At 41.3% G+C, this 27,338-nt stretch overlaps 1 protein-coding gene across 9 annotated transcripts in view; it reads right to left on the bottom strand.

Moving 5' to 3' along the window:
• XPNPEP1 (X-prolyl aminopeptidase 1) overlaps nt 1–26,017 on the bottom strand; it is a 65,948-nt gene extending 39,931 nt beyond the window's left edge. For 2 of the 9 annotated variants that reach the window (XM_020987982.2, XM_020987988.2), the window contains exons 1-4: nt 25,906–26,012; nt 23,788–24,004; nt 22,402–22,452; nt 16,916–17,040 (exon numbers count right to left, since the gene is read on the bottom strand). In XM_020987982.2, coding sequence (XP_020843641.1) covers nt 16,916–17,032 — 117 coding nt within the window. In that variant the 5' untranslated portion in view covers nt 17,033–17,040; nt 22,402–22,452; nt 23,788–24,004; nt 25,906–26,012. Of the gene's footprint in view, nt 1–16,915; nt 17,041–22,401; nt 22,453–23,787; nt 24,005–25,905 lie in introns of all 9 variants that reach the window. The other 7 variants (XM_020987985.2, XM_078151069.1, XM_020987983.2 and 4 more) reach the window with 7 other exon arrangements.
• Nucleotides 26,018–27,338: the final 1,321 nt, after the last annotated feature.

The following is a 27,338-nucleotide window of genomic DNA, read 5'->3' as shown; positions in this document are numbered from 1 at the left end:
TCTCAAAACAAGTGAAACAGTCCCTTCAGCTTAAAAATATTGGACTTAACAAACAATACATACATACAAAGAGCTCCCTTCTCTCTTGGTGCCTGGGTAGACTAGTGTTGGGGGTGGGGGGGAACAAAATTGGAGCTTTGAAAAAACATGTCGGCTCAGAAGTAGAATAAGCAAAGAAAGTGAAAAATATGACTGCTTATAGGAACAAATGACTTGACAGACTCCCAGGTTGCATGCATTTTCACCAACCATCTTCCCCATTGCTGGAATGCTCCTCTTCTTCATCTCTGCCTCCTGGCTTCCTTGTCTTCTTTGAAGACCCAACTAAAATCCAACCTTCTACAGGAAGCCTTTCCCAATCCCTATTAACAGTGCCTCTGTTGATCATTCCCATTTTTTCCAATATATAGCTTATTTGTACACAGTTGCTTATACATATTTGACTATGAGCTCCTTGAGAACAGGAATTGTCTCAGCTTGTATGCCCAACACTTAGCACGGTGTGGAACACAGAAGGCACCTAATAAATGTTTATCGACTGACTAGCTGCATCTCCTCCCCCCCAAAAGATCCTCCCACATAGAAGGCAGTTTCTCACTCACCTGCTGCAGGGGAAGATGATTGTTAAGTGTAAGCCCTTCTAAGTGCACTAGCATCAGAGAGAAGTCCCCAGAAAGTGAAGATTCCCACAAATCTCCTCTTCAGGGCCCAGCTGTTTCTCTACTCCCCTCCCCTGCGATGTTAACTTTATTTTTGTTTGGTTTTTGCTAATGGGTAATTTTCAACTGCCTAAAGTTTCATCAATTAGAAATACTTGTGGGTTAACAAATCTACCCTTTTAAAAACACAAATGCCTTCTTCCTCCAGAATACTTACCAGACCATTAAGAAAACTGTATGAACTAGCTAAATTATAGGATCATAGAGATGGAAGGAACCTCAGAGACAATTTAGTCCATGCGTCTTTATCCCAGGGTCTGTAGTGAGATTTCAGTTCATCCATGAACCAAGGAAAGGAAAGGAAGAGAAGGGAATAAGCATTTAAATAGTGCCTATTACATACCAGGCACTATGCTAAGTGCTTTACAAATATTATATTATCGGACAGGGGAGAGGAAGATTACATCTTTAATTCAATGTAGTCAATAAATTGAATTCAACAGAATTAGTTTCTTTTTTTTTTTTTTTGCATTTAAAAACACTATTCTGAGAAGGGGTCGATAGGCTTCACCGGCCCGCAAAAAACGGTTAAGAAGCCCTGATCTAGCATGGCTTCCTCATTTTACAAATAAGGGAACAGTCTCATAGAGTTTAAGTGACTCGCACAAGACCACGGAGATGTCACTGTTTCTGTGAAAAACTATTCTCAAAATTCCAGACAACTTTAAAAGAAGCTTTTGGAATATAATCACATTATGACATAGTTGTGAATTTGGATTTGATGATCTACATTAAGACCCTCTGACACAACAGCTGGGATTTGAGAGCTAAGTCTCCTGACTTCAAATCTGATGTCCTCTCCACTGACCCCCACTCCAAACCTCAAGCTGGAAGTACAGGAATGAAGTAACAGGTGTTATCTATAGAGTGAGGTCCTCAGAATACTTTGCAACAGGTCAGATTGAGGGAAATATATCCTAGCACGGGATTTAAGACAGGATCAAGGCACTAAGAGGTAGGAGAGATCTGGAAAGTGAGGTGGGAGAAGGCCATAGACAAATTCATCAATTTCAAAATGCTGCTGGCATGAGCTGACCCAGAGCCCCCCTAAACTGAAGAGGGACCTCTTCTCTTGTACATGGCCTCCTCAGACTCTTAGCATTTTATCTCTGCTGACATAACGAACTATGTAGATTTGTGTTGCTGTCTTATGAACCTAACTGTCACGTATAACATTGTTTCTATGAGAAACTAGTCTTAAATTCCAACAGCTTTGAAAGAGGTTTTTGGAACACAACTTCTCAGTAAATTACAGAGGGTTTGCATTGCATGGTTATGAGTTTGGATTGGATCTTCTCTTTTCAAACCTCTGACACGAAAATAAATCCACCAATGGTTTATAGTTGTCCTCAAAGAGCTTTTAGCTTTTCAGGGAATGAAAGAGGATAAGCAACCTGATCAGAGCCAAGACGTCTTCCCCTCAGCATTGTGGGTTCCTTAAAAATGCCTCCTCTCCTCAAAGCAATCCTGGGTGAAGGGGGTCTGCCCTAGTCTCCACACTACTGAGGATAATCATAAGAAGCAACATGAATGCTGCTCTAGAGGGAGGAGGAATTAGAAGTGTGTGGAGGTATACTTGGCCTTAGATCCAAGCAAGGTCTGAAGCAAGGATGTCCAGATGAGACCTAAGTGAGTGGTGGGACAATGAGACCCCACCTACTGAGGCTAGCTATTACTCTCACTTCCTCACTGACAGGACAAAGCGACACAGGAATATTTGGAGGGCAGATCTTCCTAGCACTTAGAAGGTTAGAGATACTCAATTAGTATTACCATCCAAGAATCTACTTTTGTTTCACGACCCCATAGGCAGTCTGCTGAAGCCTACGGACCCCTTCTCATAATAACGTTTGTTGCTGAGCATGGCATACAAGCATATGCCTGTAATCCTGGGGCAGTGGAGGCTGGTGGATTATTTGAATTTGGAAATTCTGAGCTACAGTAGGACTAAAGATGATATCAGTAGTCTGCATCAACTACATACTGAAACGGTGATTCCTCTAGAAGCAGAGGGCCACCAGGCTAAGAAGCAGTGAACCAAGTGAGAAAAAAGAAGGTTCAATTTTCCTTACCAATCAGCATTGGGTGGATAGAGCACCAGCCCTGGAGTCAGGAGGACCCGAGTTCAAATCTGGCCTCAGACTCATGATACTTACTAGCTGTGTGACCCTGGGAAAGTCACTTAACCCCAAATGCCTCACCCAAAAAAAATTAAAAGCATTGGTATAAGTGGCCACAGCTCTTCCAGCCTGGGTAATAAGGAGACTCGGTTTTGTTTGCTGCATACATTTATAATTGAAGGAAATACTAAATTTCAATTAGAGGTCAGTAAAAATAAAATATGTATTTTTTTTCCCATCCAGTCACAGACTCCCTGAACTCATCAGGGTCCATGGAATCCCTAGTCTCCTAAGAAATCAAAGGTGACCCCATGCATAGGTGCATCCCTTCCCTCTACTCTCTTCCGCATCAGATCAAAGCCAAAAATCTTGGTTCACGGCCCAGTTCAAGTCTGTCACCTCCCCCACCAGTCCTCTCCCTAATGCTCTAGCCCATACTATTCCACCTCCTCAGAGCTCCTTACAGTCTGTGGCACATGTTCCTTTCTCCCTATAGAATAAAAGTTCCTTAAGGGCAGAGATGTTTGGTTTTTTTAGTCTTTATATCCCCAGTGCCTTCCACACAGGAGGTGCTGAATAAATTCTTGTTTAAAGGTTTAAAATGTCAGCACTTACAACAGCCTGACCTGAAGTAATAACACCTAACAGCTTCACGTGAAGGCACTGGGTGACACAATGCCGAAGACCCTCAGAAGCTGGAAGATGCCATAATTCCATGTGTGTTTGTTACTGAGCCATCCTAGACTTCAAGCTCATCAGCAGTGGGTTAGAGCGTGTATTTCATAAAATCATTATCAACAAGCACTGAAGCAGTGTGACAAAATGGATGAGGAGGAACAAGGAGCTCAGGACTCTGACGCTCAGAAAGCTGTGTGACTGCACGCATCATTGACCATTCTAGGCTTCGGCTTTCTCTTTTGTAAAATGATGTTATTGTGCTAGATTATCGGTTCTCAAACTTCTTGGCTTCAGGACCTCTTTATATTCTTTTCTGTTTTGTTCTTTTTTGGCTAGGCAATAGGGCAAAATGACTTGCCCAGGGTCATACAGCTCCTGCCAAGTAGCTGAGGCCACATTTGAGCTCAGGTCCTCCTGACTCCAGGCCCCGTGCTCTATCCACTGCACCACCTAGTTGCCCCAAGTTCCTCTTCACATTCTTAAAAGATATTGAAGACCCTTCCTCTCCAAAGAGATTTGGTTTATGTGGGTTATATCTACCAATATTTAGCATATTAGAAATTAAAACATCTTAGCATTATCACAAAAAGTTTTTCCCTCATAGACCCCCTAAAAAAGTCTTGGGGATTCTCCCTCAAGGGGTCCCTGGACTACATTTTGAGAACTGCTGGGCTAGATAATCTCTAGGATCTCTTCCAGCTCGAAGACTCTATGATTCTGTAAGTTAATGCTATTACTATGTGCTCATCATGATATAAGATGAGTATGACATAGTCTATGCACTCACAGAGCCTACAATCTAACAAGTCAAGAAACAAACCTATGAAGCATTACCAGTATAAGGCAGAATAGGCTAAATGCCATGTCTGTGTGCCTGTGTGTCTTTTTGTCTGTGTGTCTCTCTGTCTCTGTGCTTTGTCCTTCATTCTTCAAAAGGACCAAGACATCAGGAAGTTGAGGCCCTGACCTGAAAATTAATTGGATTACAGTGAGGGAGGGCTGTGAAAAGTCATCAGCCTTACTTTCTCCTCCAGAGCCATCTGAGTCCAGTGGCAAGAAATAGATATAGACCAGGACAACTGGAGATGGCCCAGCTAAATGCCAAATAAGAGGTAGACTATTAAATGCCGTAAGAATTCAGAAAGGAGAGGTTGCTTCCAACTTGGCGACCAAAAATATGGAACTCAAGTCCATTCAATTTATCAATTTATCAAGGCATGTATCAAGTGCTTACATAGTAACAGAGATCAAGCTAGGTACTGAGTATACAAAAAGAAGTTAAACAAACCCTGCCCTCCAAATGCTTATGTTCTATTGAATGCTAATGAGATTTGAACTGGACTTTGAGGAGTTTCCCCTTTACAAGTAGTAAATAGCAGAGTGCCAGGCACATAGTAGACATTTATTGATTTATTTATTGACTGATTAACATGTAAAAATTTTGTTGGGGGCAGCAAGCAAGAGAGAGCACATACCAGGTGAACGGAAGGGCACAAATGAAGGCAGGAATGCAAGAGAGATTCTTAGGGAATGGCTAAGCAGTTAGTCCACTTAGGCTGGAGCATAAGGTATGTGAAGAGAATTAGTAGAAGATAAGGCTTAAAATGTAAGATTACAGAATCTAGGGCTGGAAGGGCCTTAGAATAGCAGGCAGAATTCAAAACCCAGGTCCCCCTGACTCCAAATCCGAAGCTTTTGCTACTCTGCCAGGATGGATGTTTCTTAGAAACTGATGCCAGTAAAGGGGCATGAATGCCAGGCACGGGAGTGTGTAGGGGATAGAGAGAACTGCAGGATAAGAATAATGCATTATGAAAATACATTTAATAGGAATGTATATGTAGAGCCTATATCAGATTGCACATCTTCTTGGGGAGGCAGGGGAGGAGGGAGGAGGAGAAAATTTAAAACTCAAAAGTTTATGGAACTGGGACAGCTAGATGGTACAGCGGATAGAGCTTAGGCTTTAGAATCTGGAGGACCCAAGTTCAAATTCAACCTCAGACACCTGACACTAGCTGTGTGATTCTGGGCAAGTCACTTAATCTTGACTGCCTCACCAAAAAACAAAAAAAAAAAAGCTTATGGAAGTGAATGTCGAAAACTAAAAATTAATTAACTTTAAAAAAAAAGAATAGTGCATTAGCAAGATTCCTCTGGCAAGGCTATGAAGGTTGGAAGATGGAAAGACCAGAAACAAACAAACCAGTTAGGAGACCACTGCATTGGTCTGGACATGAGGTAATAAGGTGTGGAACTTGGCAGGTAGGAATGGTATTAACACACCTGCAGACATTCAGTAAAGTCTTTTTGAATGAGGGGATGAGTCTCTACATCTGGGCTACTGCTGGCAGAGTCTCCCATGATTCCAACTGCAAACCCACTTGATCATACATGGACTTTGGCTTTTTTGTTTTGTTTTGTTTAGATTGAAGTAACTGCAGCTCTTCTAACTACAGAGTCAGGGAAGCAATGGCAGCCCCAAGAAGCAGCCTGTCAAAAGCCAGCACAGATCCAGGACTGCTCAAGACTAGGATCCTGGAAAAATCTGGTTCTGGTTTTCTTTTCTTTTCTGAGGGGATAATTAAAAAAAAAAACTATCACTGACAGGGCCAAAAAGCCCTGCTTTTCAGAATTACTGCAGATGGAGCAAGACCCTGAGGGCTGTACTTAGTCCAAAACACCAAGAGGGGTCTTTAGGGCAGGGAAATGGAGCAATTAGAAGAATTCCTTGCAGGGCAGTAATAACAAGGTCTTGGCCTTAAGCACTCCCTTCCCAAGTGAGGAGGTCCCCCAAGCACCAGAGCTAGTCCTAAATATGATACAGAAGAGATAGAAAGGGTGGCCTCTCGCCTAAAGAGCTACCTCCCCCTCCTCAGGTCAACACCATAGCCAGAAGAATGACCACAGTCATTCAGTCACAGAGACAACCCAAGCCAGACCACCAGGGTGCCACGCCCATGTATAATTAGGCAGTCACATTAATCATTTCTGGAAAGACTCCAGGCAGGGAAGGGTATGTGGGTGTTTTATTTGTGTTACAGAAAATACACAAAGGACAGAATTCAAGATTGCCTCTCCCCCTTCCATCTCCCTAAGGAAAATTTCCATCAGCCAGGAGGCTACCCAGGAAAACAAGCAAAAGGGACTTTCACTGCCTTAGCCTCCTTCTGAAAGAAGTGAGTCTTAATAGCTCACAGGTCCAATGATTCCCCCAAGTACTCTCAGCCCCAGAAAACATACAGGATTCCTCATATAAGGGAGCCTCCCTTTCATGACTGGGCTAAGATCAAGGCTTCATGTGCAATTTCAGACAGCCAAGCCAGGACAACAGGAACAATTGTTTAGAAGGTTTTCTAAAAAGAATAAAAGTAGGGGCAGCTAGGTGGTACAGTAGATAGAGCACCAGCCCTGGAGTCAGGAGGACCTGAGTTTCAACTCTGGCCTCAGTCACTTAACCCTGATTGCCTTGCCAAAAAAAGGAAAAAAAAAAGAATACCCGTTTATCAAGAAGGCAGGAATAAGAACTTCAGTTAAGCCTAGATAAACAAAGACTGTGACAAATGTAACCAACTGTCACAGCCGAGCCAATGTGACCCCCTCACACCCTCCACCTACAGAACATACATTTAAGAATGGTGCCAATATTTCAGATGGAAGCCCAAAGAGTCAGTTTTCCTTTTTGTAAAATAAGAGACTTGGGCTAGATGATCTCTACTACACTCCACGGTCCCACATCTCTACTATAACACACCTCTCCAAACACTCTCCCCAAATACAAAAAAGTTGGAAGCAAAGAGGGGAGGGTAACTATTGGCTGGCAGCAATCATCATCTGTCCCCTTTGGGAACTCCTTCTGGGAAAATTAAGCCCCACCAAAAGAGATGAAGCACTGGATGGAACACTGAAAAACCATTTTCACAATTACAAAAGAAATTGGCCTCAAAACAGCACCTAAGCCCATCAAATATCAGGATGACCTTGGCTCTGGTACGAGAACATTCCCTGCTAGCAAACACACAGACTGGATTCAACGTGAGGCAAAAGAAAACCTCAGAAGGAACCTCCACCTCATCTATAACCAGAAACCTTCAGCTCTCATTCAAGGAAAACTCCCAGACAGATCTTCCTGTGTGATTAACTGGAATTATGATTTGTTTGAAGTCTTCCAGAAAAATGACTAGTTTCCAAAGGAAGCAGAGCCAATCCTAGGCCACTAACAAGGAACTTGGGGGTAGTATCAAGTTACCAAGGCAGAAGAGATCGTCAGTTCAAGGTGGCAGGGGAAGGGACAACAGCAGAAACTCAGGGGATTATCAAGAGGATGAGATTGAGGCCCATCACTCAGCCCACTGGCACAACACAGCTGTACTCAATCCAGCCCCAAAACGGACAAATAGAAAATGAAAAATACCACCAGCAGCTAAAGAAAGGAATCAATATTTAATAAACCAGTGCCACAGCACACGAAATCTAAGCCTCAGCAACAAGGACTTCAACAGCCAGAAGGAGAACCAGAAGACAACCAGCCTAGGCCCCATAAGCAAATCATTTAACCTAGCTTGGTCTTGGTTTCCTTAACATCTCTACTTGGATCCCCAGCACTTAGCAGAATGCGTTGCACGTAGCACTTAATAAAAGTTTTTTCATTTACTTATTCATTCACCTGTAAAATGAAAGGGTTAGATTACAGCAGTAATATCAAACTCAAATAGAAACTGGAGTCACCAATACATACATAAGGATCCTTGCAAGACACATATTGACTTGGGTTTAAAATGTAATGTTATCCATGCTTTATTGTATTTTTATTTTGTTAAATATGTTTCAATTACATGTTGATCTGGTTCAGGCCCACTTGGGAGTGTTGCAGGCCACATGCAGCCCAAAGGCCGAGTGTTTAATGCCTTTGGAATAGAGAACCTTTAAGGTCACTTGCAGCTCTAAATTTATGACCACATGGAATGAAGACAGAGTACAGCCTCTACACTGTGAACAACCTCTTCCCTCACCCACTTCGCTAGCCTTCAATCCTCCACAGTCAAACACCAAAAGTGGTAACAATAGTCCTTCTCTTTGGATTCAATTCAGTTCCAAAGTCAGATTCGCCTTATGCATAGCTCAAATCAATCAGCATTCCTTCCTTAAAAACCTTCCATTTCCTCTACCAAATTAAATCCACACTCCTTAGTCTGACATGCAACGTCTTTCACAGTCTGACCCCAGCTACTTGGCAGTGGGACTTCATGCTTCAATTAAGGAAGGATTGGGTTAGATTACAAAGGTATTTAGCACAGCTCCCGCAATACAGTAGGTGTTTGATAAATGTCTGTTAAATCAATGAGTGTCGTCCTCTCAATTATGTCCCAAGAATCTATGATAGATTTCTAGTCTCATATCCCATACTAATCCCCACCCCACACTCAAGACTCCTGACACAGTTGAAAATTGACTGATTCCCTGAAATAGTCTCTGTGCTTTTTCCTCCTTTGATAATTTTAGTCATGCCCACTACTTTCAACTGGAGTACACCAACTGGGAGAGTAACTTTAAGGCCAACTTAACCATAACACCTACTAGGAAGTTTCCCTAAACTGGTATTTCTCCCTCTATATACCTTCTATGGTCCTTCCTCAGTGCCATTCCCAAGTCACTGTCACATTTTCCCCGTGTCTTGGAGTTACCCACTTATTTTTTCTCATCCACTCCCCTCACCATCACTACCAGTGCACTGTAAATGCTTTGAAGGAATGGACCACTTTTTATTCATTTTTTACATTTACATGTCCCTTGGCATGTGAGGATAATAATCATTTAATAGTTACTGAATAAATAAGTTTAAACTGTTAGATCGGAAAGCTTTTCTTCCACCTTCCCTTCAGCTCACCACACAGCACAGAAAAACTTAAGATATCAGTGTCTCCTTTCCCAAGTCAAGGGACTCAAGTTTGCCCTCTTTAAATCACTCTTCAAGGGGGGCAGAGCCAAGATGGCAGAGTGAAAGCAGTGACTTGCTTGAGCTCTCCTCCAAACCCCTCCAAATACTCATAAAAAATGGCTCTAAACAAATTCTGAAGCAGCAAAACCCACAAAAAGACAAAGCGAAACAAAGTTCCAGCCCAAGACAACCTGGATGATCGATCAGAAAGGTGTATCGCGCCAAGCTGGGAGCGGAACGCAGCACAGTGTGGGCGTGCGGGCCGCAGCAAACCTGAAGCAGGCCTCAGAGGACTGAATCATGGGCAGCTGTGGAGGTTTCCAGACTCCTCAATCCACCAATGCCAAAGACAACTTAGAAGGTCAGTGGGAAAAGTCTGCTTCTGTCGGTGCAGAGAAAGGAAGGCGGGGTCTCAGATTCATTCCCCAAGTGCGTGGTCCTGGGGGGTGCAGCTGTTTCCCGAGCTTCCGGCCCACAGACTGAGGGGGAATCCAGTGGCTGATCAGAGAGGGATTGCAGGGGTCTCTTTGCCAATGCTGAGGCAGGAATCTCTTGCTTTGCCCATGTGTGGATCTGGGTCACAGTTCTGGGCAGCGGTGCCGGGGTGAAGAGGAATGCTGGCGTGGTGGAGCTTGTACTGGCTGTGGAGAGGAACCCTTCCTCACAGTTACAGGACAGAAAGGAATACTTGTGGTCACAGACCAGGAAAGGAGTAAACACCTCGCCCCTTATCATACCACCTTGGAAGAACTGAAAATGTACAGGTCCCTACAAGTATCTCTGAAAACAGCTGTACAAACCCCAGAAGCTTGGGACAGTAAATTCTCCACATTGGAAGCAGACTCTTACCTTAACAAAGAGTTTAAAACTCAAGTAATCGGCTGGGATCATGAGCAAGCAGCGCAAAAAGAGTCAGACTATATTATCTTATTTTGGTGAAAACGAAGATCAAAATATACAACCAGAAGAAGACAACAAAGTCAAAGCTCCTACATTCAAAGCCTCCAAGAAAAATATGAATCAGTCCCAGGCCTTGGAAGAGCTCAAAAGGGATTTTGAGAAGCAAGTAAGGGAAGTAGAGGAAAAACTGGGAAGAGAAATGAGAGTGATGCAAGAAAATCATGAAAAACAAGTCAACAGCTTGCTAAAGGAGACCCAAAAAAATACTGAAGAAAATAACACCTTAAAAAATAGCCTAACCCAAATGGCAAAAGAGGTCCAAAAAGCCAATGAGGAGAAAACCCTAAAAAGAAAATTGGCCAAATGGAAAAGGAAGTCCAAAAGCTTACTGAAGAAAATACTTCCTTAAAAATTAGAATAGAGCAATTGGAAGATAGTGACTTTATGAGAAATCAAACACTAGAACAAATCCAAAAGAATGAAAAATTAGAAAACAATGTGAAATATCTCATTGGAAAAACAACTGACCTGGAAAATAGATCCAGGAGAGAGAATTTAAAAATTATTGGACTATCTGAAAGCCATGATCAAAAAAAGAGCCTAGACATCATCTTTCAAGAAATTATCAAGGAAAACTGCCCTGATATTTAGAACCAGAGGGCAAAATAGAAATTGAAAGAATCCACAGATCTCCTCCTGAAAGAGATCCCCAAAGGAAAACTCCTAGGAATATTATAGCCAAATTCCAGAGTTCCCAGGTCAAGGAGAAAATATTACAAGCTGCCAGAAGGAAACAGTTCAAGTACTGTGGAAACACAATCAGGATAACACAAGATTTAGCAGCTTCTACATTAAAGGACCGCAGGGCATGGAATATAATATTCCGGAGGGCAAAGGAGATAGGATTACAACCAAGAATCACCTACCCAGCAAAACTGAGTATAATCCTTCAGGGGAAAAAATGGTCATTCAGTGAAATAGAGGACTTTCAAGCATTCTTATGAAAAGACCAGAGCTGAATAGAAAATTTGACTTTCAAATACAGACTCAAGTGGAACATGAAGAGGTAAACAGGAAAGAGAAATCATAAGAGACTTATTAAGATTGAACTGTTTACATTCCTGCATGGAAAGATGATATTTATAACTCATGAGACCTTTGTCAGTATTAGGGTAGTTGGAGGAAAAAAATTATATGTATGTATATGTAGATAGATAGATAGATAAATAGATAGAGGGCACAGGGTGAGTTGAAGATTAAGGGGTCATATCTGGAGAATAAAATTAAGGGATGAGAGAGGATTATACTCAGAGAAGAAGAAAGGGAGAGGTAGAATGGGGTAAATTATCTCACAAAAAAAACAGAAAAGAAAAGTCTCTTACAGTGGAGGGGAAACAGGGGAAGGTGAGAGGGAATGAGTGAATCTTATTCTCATAGGATTTGGCTTAAGAGGGAATAACATACACATTCAATTGGGTATGGAAATCTGTCTTACCCTACAGGAAAATAGTGGGGGAAGGGGACAAGAGAGCAGGGGATGATAGAGAGGAGGGCAGATTGGGAAAGGGGTAATCAGAAGTAAATACTTCTGAGGAGGGACAGGGTCAAAAGAAAGAATAGAATAAATGGGAGGGCAGGACAGGATTAAGGGAAATAGAGTTAGTCTTTCACAACATGCCTACCATGGACGTGTTTTGCATAACTGCACATGTACAGCCTATATTGAGTTGCTTGCCTTTTCAATGAGGGTGGGTGGGGAGGGAGGAAGAGAGAAAATTTGAAACCTAAAGTTTTAAAAACATATGTTCAAAAAAATGTTTTCACATGCTACTGGGAAATAAGAAATACAGGAAATGGGGTACAGAAGTCTATCCTGCCCTACAGGAAAATAGAAGGGGAAGGGGATAAGAGAAGGGGAGAGAGACAGAAGAGAAGACAGACTAGGGGAAGGGATATTCAGAATGCGTGCCATCTTGGGGTGGGGGGGGGGGAGATGGGGTGAAAATTTGGAACTCAAAAACTTGTGGAAGTGAACATTGAAAACTAAAATAAATAAATGTATATTTTTAAAAAAAGAACAAAAAAAAAATTTAAAAAAAATAAATAAATAAATAAATGAGTCGCTCTTCAAAAGGAAAAGCCATTTGGCATCTAATAGTGAAAGAGAAGTTGCAGTGGAGAGCCACACTCATACTAAAGAATTTCAGAGCATCACAGAATCTCAGAGTTGGAACAGAATTCAGTGACCATCTAGTCCAACCCATATCTGAAAAAGAATCCCTCAAGAAATAGCCATCCACTCTGAGGTACCACCTCATCCCTGTCAGAAATGACAAATGCCGGAAGGGATGAGGGATAAATATATACATTAATGAACTACTGGTGGAACAGTGTACTGGTCTGACCACTCTGCAGAACAATTTGGAGTTATACCCAAAGGGCTATAAAACTATGAATACCCTTTGACCCAGCAATGCAATTACTAGGCCTGTATCCCAAAAAGATCAAAAAATAAAAAGGAAAACTACCTATTTGCACAAAAATGCTTAATAGTTCTTTTTGTAGTGACAAAGAATTGGAAGTTGAAGGGATGCTCATCAATTGGGGAATGGCTGAACAAGTTGTGATGTATGATTGTGATGGAGTACTACTGTGCCATAAGAAATGATCGGGGGGGTGGTTTCAGAAAAACATGGCAAGACCTATATGAACTGATGCAAAGTGAAGAGAAAAGAACCAGGAGATCATTCTGCACAATAACAGCAATGTTGTAATGATGATTAACTAACTGTGAAAGGCTTGGCTGCTCTGGTCAATACAATGATTCAAGACAGTTCCAAAGGACTCAGGATGAAAAAATGCTATCCACCTCCAGAGAGAAAACTGATGATCCGAGTGCAAATTGAAGTATAATGTTCTCTTTTTTTTTTGCTTTTTTAAAAAATATGACTAATGTAGAACTATGTTTTGCATTATTTCACATGTATAACTGATATCACATTGCTTGCCTTCTCAGTGGGGGGAAGGGGTGAATAGGAAGAAGAGAATTTGAAACTCAAAATTTAAAAAGAAAAGAATGTTAAAAATAAATATTAAAAAAGAAAGAAAGAAATCGTCATCTAGCCTTTGCTTGAAGACCTCCAATGGTGGGTAATCCACTACTTCCTAAGGCAGCCCATTGTACTTTGGGATATATTTTGAGAATATTTTGTTATTACTTTTTTTTTATGAGGGCAGGAAGGGAGGGTATAGCCAGCCCCCTTTGAAGATGCCAGTGCTTCAAGAACACCCTCCTCAGGCAAGCAAGCTATATTTTACTGGTCCTATGACTATTTCTGGGGCCCCATTAATTAAAAATGCTAACTAGACCACTGGTAGTTCACATTAGGTACCTAAGGCTGGCATTCAAGATTGTCTAATTTATGGTTTCAATCTATGTTTCTACTCTTATCTCTATCACTCCTCTTCACAGGTATCATATACTACAGCCATACTAAAAGATTTCCACCTCTTCCTGAAATTGCCCCATGCTGTTCAAACTGTGTGCATTTGCTCAGGCCCCTCCCTCAGCCTGGAATGCCCTTCCCAGGCTGCCTTGTGAAGTCCTACTGAACCACTGAGGATCATTTCAAATACAATTTCAGGAAGCTTCTCCCAAGCCCCTCATAAGAAGCAATCTTTCCCCCCACTGAACTTGCATTATTCATACCTCTTTGAGGCCCTTCTCCCACTTGCCTGGCATTATAGCAATCTGTATTATTTGCCATGCCTCCTCTACCACATTGCAAGCTCACTTAGGGCTGGAACCATCTTTACCTACCTTTATATTCACTTATCCCCCTAAAGCAGACAGATATTTCTACAATTTTTTACTATAATACCTCATAGTCATGTTGACTGAATTGGAACCACATCAGTCCTTTCATAAGTCTGTGTTCTCAGTTTCCCACAGAGGCCGCACGTGCCTCTTCTGTCTTTTACATTGTGCCCCCTCAACACTCCACCACAAAGCAAACTCTAGGAAGGTGCCCAAGACTAGCTAATTAGGGGGTGTGATTTCAGGGTCACAAAGAAAAAATAAATCTCTCCCTCTTCCTGAAGTCCGAACATACTTGGCTAGTAATTACAAAATTAGGGAAAAGACTTAAGTACCTCCAAGGATAGAGGAGAAGAAATAATGCCTGAAATTCACATTGAGATAGATATGAGAGAGAGAACTCAGATACCTGTAAGGGAATCTAGCCTTATTAACTAATAAATTAAAAAGTCAATTCAATTCATCTCAATAAATTTCTCTAATTTTACAATCTATCTTAGTGACTATCTTAGTCTGATTCAAAACAATAGGAACGGGAAGGGCAGCATGGTGTGATATACATTACGTTGACATCAGCAGACCACAAGTTCAAATTTCAACATTTACAGTTACTCACCCAAGTCATCAACAACAAATCACATAATCTTTATGGAGCTTCCATTTCCCTATATCTAAAATGGGGATAATTTAATATAATAAAAATGACAATTCTACCTAAGCTAATTTACTTATTCAGTGCCATACAAATCAAACTACCAAAAAATTATTTTAGAGAGCTAGAAAAAACAATAACAAGATTCATTTGGAATAACAAAAGGTCCAGAATATCAAGGGAATTAATGAAAAGAAATGCAGGGGAAGGTGGCCTAGCTGTTCCAGATCTTAAATTGTATTATAAAGCAGCAATCATCAAAACTGCTTGGTACTGGCTAACAAATACGAGTGGTGGATCAGTGGAATAGATTAGGTATGCAAAACACAGTATTCAATGACTATACCCAAAGACCCCAACTTCTGGGATAAGAAGTCACTATTTGACAAAAACTGCTAGGAAAACTAGAAAACAGTATAGCAGAAACTAGGCAGAGACCAAAATCTCACACTATATCCAAAATAAAGTCAAAATGGGTTTATGATTTAGATGTAAAGGCTGATACTACAAGCAGATGGGGAGATCAAGGAATAGTTTACCTGTCAGATTTATGGAGAACAGAATTCATGACCAAACAGGAGATAGAGAACATTATGAAATGCAAAATGGATCATTTTGATTACATTAAATTGAAAAGTTTTTGCACAAACAAAGCCAATGCAACCAAGATTAGGAGGGAAGTAGAAAAGTGGGAAAGAATTTTTACAACCAGTGTCTGTGATAAAGGCCTCATTTCTAAAATATATAAAGAATTAAGTCAAATGTATAAGAATACAAGTCATTCCTCAATTGATAAATAGTCAAAGGATATGAACAGGCAGTTCTCAGATGAAGAAATTAAAGCCATCTATAGTCATATAAAAAAATGCCCTAAATCACTATTGATTAGGGAAATGCAAATCAAAATAACTCTGAGGTACCACATCACACCTATCAGATTGGCCAACATGACAAAACAGGAAAATGATAAATGTTGGAGAAGATGTGGGAAAATTGGAACACTAACGCATTGTTGGTGGAGTTGTGAACTGATCCAATCATTCTGGAGAACAATTTGGAACCATGCCCAAAGGGCTATAAAAATGTGCATATACCATTTGACCCTGCAATAGCACTTCTAGAGCCGTATCCCAAAGAGATCATAAAAATGGGAAAAGGACCCACATGTATAAAAATATTTATAGCAGCTCTTTTTGTGGTGGCCAAGAATTGGAAATTGAGAGGATGCCCATCAATTGAGGAATAGCTGAAAAAGTTGTGGTATATGAATGTAATGGAATACTATTGTGCTATAAGAAACGATGATCAGGCAAACTTCAGAAAAACCTGGAAAGACTTGTATGGACTGATGCTGAGTGAAGTGAGCAGAACCAGGAGAATGTTGTACACTGTAACAGCCATGCTGTGTGAGGACTAACATTGATAGACTTAGCCCTTCTCAGCAATGCAAAGATCTAAGACATCTCCAAAGGTCTGTAAGTGCTGTATAAATATATTTCATTATTTACTGTCTACTGCTTTCAAGGAACTGAGTGAGATGCTGGGGATATAACAAGGAAGACAAAACACTTTCTGCCCTCAAAGAACTTACATCTTACTGGAAAACTGGATTTGACAGGTACAAGGCACAGACTACCTTAAGGGAGGGAAAGAGTGACAAATATGAATATTTGGGGATCCTGAATTCTTGCCAAATCTCACAGTTTTGCCCAAGGTTATCTTGAATCAGCCAACAATGTAAATGCATCCATGTAGTAATCAGAATTATACCCAGTTCTGTACCCAAACCAAATTTAAGGGTTTCAGCCATCCAGGAGCTCACAGTCCAGCTAGAAATACCAGAGGCACACACATTTAAAAGAACAACCACCAACAGTACAAGGAAGTATGCAAATGCCACCTCACAAAAGGGTGCTAGTAGTCAAAAGGAAGCCCAATTGGACTTTCAAGTATTTATTGGGCATAAACTGTGGGTACTCTGGCAGAGCTGACAAATGGAGGACCCACATCCCATTAAATAGGCTGAAATAAAGCAAAAAAAAAATGGTGAAAGTAAAGGAGTTCTGCCATTAGCCAAATCCCACCCTGTACCTGGTGAGCATCACCCGATGGAATTATGTAAGCTTGGATCGGTTCAGTCACATACTCAGTGTTCTTCATGGCCTGTCTCAACTGCCGCAGCAATTCAGAAGTCACCTTTGGAAACATTCTGTCATCTAGAATAACATAAGACAGGACATTTCAAAACCAGACTGTCCCATATTCACCCATGACTCATTTTGAATAAGCCCTAATGAGAACTAGCATCACAAACTCAGCCCCTTCTCTGTCTCTCTCTCTCTCTCTCTCTTTCTCGATATATATATATATATATATATATATATATATATATATATATATACACACATATATATACACACACGCACATATACATATATATATATACACATATACATATATATACATAAATACATATCTCACCATGTATCCTCCTACATGTGCTCTACCTTCTTTGACATACCAACTGTGAATAGGACCTAGAATCTCCTCAACCAGTCAGAAGGATATCTAGTAGGTAATACATGAGAAGAAAAGTTTAATCTGTAATAGTTATTTTAATACTGTCCAACTGTAAGCTATTCCTTTGGACTAGAGAGTCAGGAGACCTGGCTTCTGCTCCCAACTGCCACTAACTAGCTGTGTGACCCTGGGTAAGTTATCTTATCTTCTCTGGACCTCAACTTTCCTCACTAATGAAATGAGGGTATCAAACCAGATGAACTGTTACACTAAAATTCTATGATTTTAGAATGTATATAAAAAGTAGTTACATTTAGTTCTGATGAGGATTAAAGAAGGTCAGCTAAGAATGTCTAAATTCTAAATGGGACACGTCATTCAACAAATATTTATTGGGCATCTCCTATGTACAGGTCACTGAACAAAGCACTAGAGTAGAAATAAATTTAAATAAGATATGATCCCTGACCTAAGGAGCTTATAGACTGTTAAAGGGGTTAGCCGCAAAAAAAAATCGACATGAAACAGGTGATAGTGAATGAGAGACAAACAATGTACTATACAAGCTCATTGGAAGAAAAGATTGGCTGAGGACAGGATCAAAGAAAGCTACACAGACAGTAACAGAGCTGGGTATGATTTCAACAGAGATTAGGGGATGGGGGGAGGGGCAACATTCCATGGGAGGGAAACTGTGAGCAAAAGCCCCTCTCTCCTCCTGGACACTGTTGCCTCTCTGGGTTGTCCCAACACTGTTCCCATCCACATGTCACCCACTAACAGTGGAAATGCTCCAAGGCTCTGCCCTGAACCTGCTTCCCTTCTCTCTCCCTCTCTATAATGGTCTCATCAGCTGCCATGGGTTTATAATCTCTATGCAGATAATTTCCAGATCTACACATCTCTCTAGTCTCTCTCCCAAACTCAAGCCCCACTTTATCAACTGCCTAGTGGACATTTCAAACCAATGTCTCATGGGAATTTCAAACCTAACTTGTCTAAAACAAAGCTCATTTACTTTACCCCCAAAACCACTCCTCTTCCAGACTTCCCCGTTTCTGTTCAGAGAACCCATCCTTTTAGAGTTCAGGTTAACTATCTCAATATCATTCTCAACTGCTCACTTTACTTCCCCTCACATTCAGTCAATTGCCAGATCTTATCATTTCCACCTTCCAAACTATTCTTGGATCTGTCTCCTCTCCATGCAAACAATCACCACCCTAGGCCAGGTCCTCATCAACTCTCACCTGGACCTTAACTGGTCTCCCTGCCTCACGTCTCTTCCCCACTAGAAGTCATCCTCCACACACTTGCCAAAATGATTTCTTTTCCTCCCTCACTCAAACCCCAGTGGCTCCCTATTACATCTTAGAACAAACGTGAACCTCTTTGGCATTTTAAAACCTTTTATTCCTTTCTCTCTTTTATTCCTTTTCACTCCTAACTCTCCACCCAGACTTTGTCTTCAATGCCCCAGAAACCTCCCCTCCCTGGAGGCCCACTCCAGCTCTGGACATCACACATGAAGTACCGGAGCCCCTGCAGCCCCTCCGATTGGCTAGTTCCTCTTAGAACCTCCATTTTAAGGCATGCAGGCATCCTGATCTAGATCTTGCCACTGGACCCAGATGGCGAGAGTAAGGCTGGTGACTTTGCACAGCCCTCCCTCATTGAAATCTAATTCACTTGCAAATCATGGCACCACCTGGCTGATGTCGTGGTCCTCTTCGAGAACAAAGGACAAACAACCACCACCACCATTTGAAGGATGGCTCAGGCCATCCTTTATGTCTCCTTAATGTCTCTCCAAGCTGCCCTCTTGACTCTTTCTCCCCCTCCCCCATCTCCAATTTCCTTTTACATGTTTATTTCCCTATATTAGAAAGTAAGCTCCCAGAGGTTAGGGGTAATCTTTCTTTCTGCTTGTATTTGTATATCCAGGGCTTAGTACAAAGTCTAAAACATAGTAAGGGCCATGGGCAGCTAGGTGCTCCAATAGAGTACTGGGCTAACAATCAGGAAGACCTGAGTTTAAATCCAACCTCAGACACTTACTAGGTGTGTGACCCTGGGCAAGTCATTTACCCTGCTTGCCCCAGTTTTCCTCATCTGTAAAATTGGCATAATAAAAGCACCTACCTCCCAGGGTTGTTGTGAAGATCAAATGAGGTAATAATTGTAATGTGCTTAGCACTGTGCCAGGCACATAGCAAGAACTATATATATGTTAGCTATTATTATATAAATGCATGATGACTTGGCTCTTCACTGTCTGGTTCCTAACTACTTTTCCAGCTTACTACTCCCCTTCTTGCATTTAACATTACAGTTAAACTGTCCTTACAATTCTTCATATACACACTCCAATTTCCCTCTCGCAATTCCAAGGCAGAGAAGAGTGATTGTAGTCACTCATAGACCACAGCACAGGCCAGGAAAGGAGTAAACACCTCGTCCTTGATCATAGCACCTTGGAAGAACTGAAAATTTACAGGTCCCTAGAAGTATCTCTGAAAACAGCTGCACAAAACCCCTGAAGCTTGGGAAAATACATTCTCCACACTGGAAACAGACCCCTACTTTAACAAAAATTTTGTAACTCAAGTAATTGTCCAGGATCATGAACAAGCAGCGCAAAAAGAGTCAGACTATATTATCTTACTTTGGTGACAAAGAAGATCAAAACACACAACCAGAAGAAGACAACGAAGCCAAAGCTCCTACATCCAAAGCCTCCAAGAAAAATATGAATTGGTCCCAGGCCTTGGAAGAGCTCAAAAAGGATTTTGAAATGCAAGTACGAGAAGTAGAGAAAAAACTGAGAGTGATGCTAAAGGAGACTCAAAAAAATACTGAAGAAAATAACATCTTAAAAAATAGCCTAACCCAAATGGCAAAAGAGGTCCAAAAAGCCAATGAGGAGAATGCCCTAAAAGGCAAAATTGGCCAAATGGAAAAGGAAGTCCAAATGCTTACTGAAGAAAATACTTCCTTAAAAATCTGAATGGAGAAACTGGAAGCTAGTGACAATATGAGAAATCAAGGCACTGTAACACTAATCCAAAAGAATGAAAAAATAGAAGAGAATGTGAAATATCTCATTGGTAAAACAAATGACCTGGAAAATAGATCCAGGAGAGAGAACTTAAAAATTATTGGACTATCTGAAAGCCATGATCAAAAAAAGAGCCTAGACATCATCTTTCAAAAAATTATCAAGGAAAACTGCCCTGATATTTTAAAACCAGACGGCAAAACAGAAATTGAGAGAATCCACCAATCACCTCCTGAGATTCCAAAAGGAAAACTCCTAGGAATATTGTAGCCAAATTCCAGAATTCCCAGGTCAAGGAGAAAATATTGCAAGCAGCCAGAAAGAAACAATTCAAGTACTGTGGAAACACATCAGGATAACACAAGATTTAGCAGCTTCTACATTAAGGGTCTGGAGGGCATGGTAGAGGGCAAAGGAGATAGGATTACAACCAAGAATCACCTACCCAGCAAAACTGAGTATAATACTTCAGGGTTAAAAATGGTTATTCAATGAAATAGTGGACTTCCAAGCATTCCTGAGAAAAGACCAGAGCTGAATATAAAATTTGACTTTCAAATACAGGATTCAAGTGAAACATGGAAGAGGTAAACAGGAAAGAGAAATCATAAGAGACTTATTAAGGTTGAACTGTTTACATTCCTGCAGGGAAAGATAATATTTGTAACTCATGAGTCCTTTGTCAGTATTAGGGTAGTGGGAGGGAAAAAAATTATATGTATGTATAGATATATAGACAGAGGGCACAAGGTGAGTTGAGGATGAAAGGGTGATATCTGGAAAATAAAATTAAGGGATGAGAGAGGATTATACTGGGAGAAGTAGAATGGGGTAAATTATCTCACATGAAACAGACGAGAAAAGGCTTTTACAATGGAGGGGAAATGGGGGAAGGTGAGAGGGAATGAGTGAATCTTATTCTCATAGAATTTGGCTTAAGGAGGGAATAACATACACAATGGGGTATGGAAATTGACCTCACCCTACAGGAAAATAAGGGGGGAAGGGGACAAGAGAGCAAGGGCCAATTGGGGGAGAGGGTAATCAGAAGCAAACACTTCTGAGGAGGGACAGGGTCAAAAGAGAGAATAGAATAAATGGGGGGCAGGATAGGATGAAGGGAAATATACTTCGTTTTTTCACAACAGGACTGCTATGAAGTGTTTCACATGACTACAAATCTATAACCTGTACTGTATCGAGATGCTTGCCTTTTCAGTGAGGGTGGGTGGGAAGGGAGGAAGGGAGGAAATTTGTAACCCAAAGTTTTAAAAACATATGTTAAAAATAAAAAAAAAATTATTACTATCTGCCCAAATTCCCAATGACATTTCTTAAGGTTCTTGAGGTTATTCTTAACAGGCAAGACAAAATTACATAAGACAGGGGACAGCTAGGTGGTGCAATGGATAGAGTTCCGGCCTTGGTGAGTCAGGAGGACCTGAGTTCAAATCCAGCCTCAGACACTTGACACGTACTAGCTGTGTGATCCTGAGCAAGCCACTTAACCCCAATTGCCTCACCAAAAAGAAAAGGAAAAAAAGTGCATAAGATAAGTGGAGGACAAACCCTGTATCAAAAAGCTAAGTTCATAGGACTCAGTTAACCATTTAGGGCATGCCATAAAAGAAGAGGGCCTTTTGAAAAATCACATTACATCCATCAAGTTTGCTTCTAAATTCCAACCTCACCTCAGCTGTGCATTTTATAGCAAGAGAAATGTAGGAGGCACCAGCTGGGATTCGCCCCTGGAGCAGTAGAAAGGATGGCAGGTTCCAGCCCTAAGGGCCAGAAACCCTTTCAGGTGCACAGAAAACAAGAGGATCAACAGCCCCCTCTCCTGCACCACTTTAATAGCTTAAAAAAAAAAGGTAACAGTGAATTCCCCTTCCAAGTAACAGTCTATCTCACCACTCTTTGCTGTCTAGGTTTTTCATCTGTCTGCTTTTGAGGCAGCAAAGACCCAAGTTCAAAACCAGTCTCAAATACAAATACTTACTAGCTGTGTGACTCTGGGCAAGTTAACCTCGGCTTGTCTCAGTTTCCTCACCTGCAAAATGGAGATAGCTCTCAGAGTTCTTGTGAAAATCAAATGAGATACTATTTACAAAGCATTTAGCACAATTCCAGAACATAGTTGGCACTTAAATGCTTGTTTTCTTCTTTCCTATCCTTCTTTTATTTTATATATATAGTCACATCTTCCCCTCCCCCCCAACAGGGGAAAATTACACTAGATGTATTTAAGTTTGGGGTTTTTTTAAGGAACCAAATGAGATCGTAATTGCAGTCCTAAATCTTCTCAAGTGAATGATCTCTAAAGTTCCTTTCACTCAAAAACTCCATAATTCTAAATCCTTGCGAGTTTTAAAGGAACAATGTTTTATTGAACCAAAGGAGACACAATGGACCATTACAGCACATGAGAAAAACACTGCTTTAGACAGGATTAAAAATGCAATCACACAGACTTATCAAGAAGCTGGGCTTCGGGAGTCAAGACCCTTGAATTACAACAAGGCTCTAAAATATAACACTAAAATAGCTCCTCAGGTCCTCACATAAAACAGATGTACTCTTCATTTAAATTAAGTCCAACAAACCTGCTTATCTGGTTTTCCTATCAGTAGTCAATTAAAATAGTATGAAGGCTGTTAAAAGCAGTGTTTGTGACAATAGAAGTAACAGTGAAGGAAGAGACAAAAAAAAATTGTAAGCAAACGTAAAGATTTCCTAAACAATGGAAATCTGGGGCCATTTAGTTTGGGGACAAACAGCCCTGAGACATTTCAAAAGATATTGAAGGCAGCCCCTCAAAAAGATACCTAGAAAACGTCTTCATGGAACAATAAGATTGTTATCTTTTTTTATTTTTTAGGAAGTACAAAATGTTACACACTGCCCCCCCCACCTCCGTACATATACAGGTATCACAGAATATTTTTATGGAGTATGCAGAAGACACGTTGCCCACTTCACAGTTCTAAAATGATCATTGGATTCTGGTTCTCTAAAGTAATCAAAACAGCACTGTCTGAAGTCCACTAGCTTTCCTTCATTATTTTGTACTTTTTCTTTTTTTTTAATCAGACAATTTCCAAATCCCCTAAGTTTCCTTTGGAATACAGGATAAAATTACCTATCTCTCTATCTTCTACATCTCTTCATCTATTTCATCTACTTCACCATCTTCGACCCCCCCCAAAAAAATTTTTTTTTTCGTTAACCCCAGGCAATTGTCCATGGAGTCAACAGCCAACTTTTTAAATTCCCTGGATTCGTGCTGGCCATCAAGAGCAATTCTCCTTCCCAAGTTCCTTCTTTATCAATATAACCCAGAAACCTGAGAGGAGGTCTATACCAGATTTATATTTAGAATGATTACCTGATTTTCCTTGGATACCAGTCCCTCTGCCTTAGATTCAACTGCCCTTGTTCCTCTCTGCAGAAAGGTCTGAAGACTTTTGCCCAGGAAAAAGAAATGACAGACTTGGCAGACTTTGACCACAATAAGCAAGGCAAACTTTAGTCAGTGTCAACACTGGTCTGAGCTGCAGAAAGGCTTCCCTGAGTCAGGAAAAATTCCTCCTTAGGATATCAATCTGTGATTGGATAAATGGATCCATGAGGTCAGATTTGAAGGAAATTTTTCTAGAGATGGATTGCAAGTCTCTTCACACGTCAAATAAATGTAAAGGGAAAATGATTTCACATTATTACAGTTTGAACTTTTGCCATGTAAGAGTCACACAATCTTGGAGCTGGCAAGAAGCTCAGAGACATTTAGTCCAACCCTCTTATTGACCCTGCGGCCCACAATGGTTAAGTGACTTATCTAACGTAACACACAGTATGGAGCGACAAAGCTGAAACTAGAATCAATTGTCTACATTCCTTTCCATTGTTACCATACTGCCTTCCCAATACTCGGGAAACTCAGTGTCTATATGGATCATAATAGAAGTTTCATGAGAAAAAAAAACTCATCTGTTATGCTAAACTGGATGAGTCACCAAATACACAGTCTTTGCATAATAACTGAATTATAAACCTTTTTTAAAATTTAATTTTTTTTTCTGTCACAGGAGTTAAAAGCTGGGTTAAAACCAGCTTCCTGCTTAGGCTGACCAAGATACTTCTCTCCAGGCCAGTTTCTTCATCTGTAAAATAAAGGGATTAGATTCTCCAACTCCAAAGTCCGTTCTTTGTCTTAGTAAAGATCCCTTTGACCTCTTATAAACAACCTAGAGTTGCCAAGACAGCCTTCATGTATCCTAGCTGGATCAACCAACCTCATTATTCAGGAGGCAGATTAGCCCATCTCCCAGTTATGCAGGCCTTTTGCTTTTCTCCCTTCAGGAGCTGTAACTCAATCCTCTACTCTTTCATTGTGTCTTAAGCAGCTCTAATCTAAAAAACACCCTCCCTTTGAAGAAAGGAACTCTTTACCAATAAAAAGTTAGACGATTATTATCGGTGTTAACCTTTAACACCATCCCTCCCCAAAGAAAATTGAGCTGGACTAAGCAGGAAGAGCCCTCTTACTTCAGAGGAAACTATCAGCCATGACTTGAAAAACCCCTCCAGTTCCTAAAAGCCTCTTGAAATGACTAATGGCACTAGGTAGAGCATTAAACTACAAATCGAGAGAACAGGGTTCTAAACTGAGATCTACTACTCACTCACTCACTGAGTGACCACAGGTAAGTGATTTCATCATTCTAGACCTCAATTTCCCCATGTGTAAAATGCAGAGGTTAGACATCTGACTTTCAAGAGCGCTAACATTCTCCGCTTTATCTATAAAGCTATATTACAGGCTGATTTTCAGGCAAGTGTTTTTATTGCCTGGGTTTGAACTACTGGAGTGGAAGAACACTGGATTTTAGGAGCCAGGGGTTTTCGGATTGTAGTCGATGCTCTGTCATTGTGTGTGACCCTGGGCAAGTCATTTCACCAATGTGAGTTTCAATTTTCCCATCTGTAAAGTGACGGGGTTAGACTAGAAAATTTCTCAGGTTTCCTCCAGTTCTAAGATTCTGTTTCAATAAATTTGATTCAACCGAAGGATCAGCACTCCCCAGGAAGACGGAAGGGAGGCGCCCCAAATGAAACTACTATAGTCTTCCTTGTCCTCATCCCCCATTCCTACCTAACCTACACCAAAGTAAAGGGTGGAGCACTTCCTATTCCCCACTGACCAGGTGGGTCTGGTCCAAGACTAGCCTGTCCTCTCTTACCCCAATTCCACCCTGGATTTGATTGCACAGAGCCTGCCCCTGGAAGCCTGGCCGTTCTAAGCACCAAGAGGCCTCCCTGGGAAATGAACCGCACGCTTGCAGGAAGCACAAGGCCGGAGTTGCATGCGCTGCACTTCCACCCCTGTCCTGCTGCGCTCACTTTTCTCCCTGGCCCCGACCTCGCTGCACCGCAACCCCCTGATGCCCCAACGTGGCCCGGGCTGGGGGACTCCGGATTCCACAGCGCCTCTAGCTCAGCTCACCTCTCCACTTGCCCCCGCCGGCTTTCCGGAGGAGGCGGCCATGCAGCAGTGACGCGCCACAGCCCACGTCAGGGAAGCGCAGACCAGCTGATCTTAACTCAACCAGAGAAAGGAACGCTGAGACGGAGCCCCGTTTGCAAGCCCGGGCCACGCCCCCTCCCTCTGTGACGTCACGCAAACCTTAGTCTCTTGTGGTCTCCCGCGTTACCCTGAAATTGCCCAGCAAAGCCTAGATCCGGGATTTACATAGAGCCGGCCTAGAACTTGTACTCTGTAGTTGGCCTTCTGCCGGTTTTTCAGTAGTGTGAACAGGGTGTTAACCCGCTTTTTAAAAAGAAGTGGGGGAAGAAAGAAAGAACCTTCTTAGATCCTGAGTGCATGTCCTCCTTCCCGCGCAGGAATCAGGAAAAAAAGAAGGGACACAAAAGGCTAGGCGGTTATTCCTTCTCAATTACCTCCTGTTTGAGAAGCAAGAGAGTATTTTCCTAGGCTAGAGGAGAGACCCGGTGCAAAGATGAACTGGTGAAATTTCAGGGACCTAAAGGAGGGCTAGAGAAAAGAGGACAGTGGTTAGGTCTAAGAGAAACCAGGACAGAGTTATTATACCCCCACGCCGGTGATAAATATGCTGGAATGTGTTTATAGTGGAGTTGGCCCTCTGTAGGTCACTTGAGGATTTTCCAGGCCAGCCTAGTTTTAACCGGTTCATTGAGTTCATGTTCTTCCCTCGGCTTAGGGGAAGGACCTATTCTAGAAGGCTGAGGACATAACATAACCTCCAGCTGTGAACCCCAGTCCTAACAATTATTCACATTTATACTTCTTTTCGGTTCACAAAGCATAGCCCTAACAACATCCCTGGGAACAAAATTTTTACCGATATAGGTAAGGAAGCCAGCTGGTTTTTTTTCTTTTTTAGCAAAGAAACTCATTTATCCAAGTCGATACAAAACAAAAATCAGATGACGTATACATATAAGGATATATACAGCAGACAATACGTATTCTTATCTCCATTTTACATATAAGGAAAATAAGACCAAAAAGGTAGGTGGCAGTGCCCAAAGTTACACAGCAAGTAAGTGGCTAAGCTGAGATTTAGAAGTCAAGTTCCTGGGCCCTTTCTACAGCATCCCTTCAACTTCTCTTTACTTTGGGACACCAAAGTGAAGAGTATTCTGAGCTCGATGGGAAGTAGCAGAGTTCCAATCTTTCTTCCCCAAATCATTAAAGACTTTGGAGTTAAAGAAGGTAGAATTTTCACACACACATACACTCACCACCCCCCAAGAAAAATCTTAAGTTTTCAGCTTCTGTGAATCTGTGACTGGGTGTCCAGTATTGGAAAAACAGTCTTGAAATGTCTTCCAGGTCTACATCATAGAATGTTAAGCCTGAAAGGGACTTTGGCCCATCTAATCCAACCTCTTCAT

Source organism: Phascolarctos cinereus, unplaced genomic scaffold, assembly GCF_003287225.1.
Source record: "Phascolarctos cinereus isolate Bilbo 61053 unplaced genomic scaffold, phaCin_HiC Scaffold_3;HRSCAF=262, whole genome shotgun sequence".
NCBI lineage: Eukaryota > Metazoa > Chordata > Mammalia > Diprotodontia > Phascolarctidae > Phascolarctos > Phascolarctos cinereus.
The sequence above is the reverse complement of the archived record's forward strand: the minus strand, read 5'-3'. Positions and strand labels throughout refer to the sequence as shown.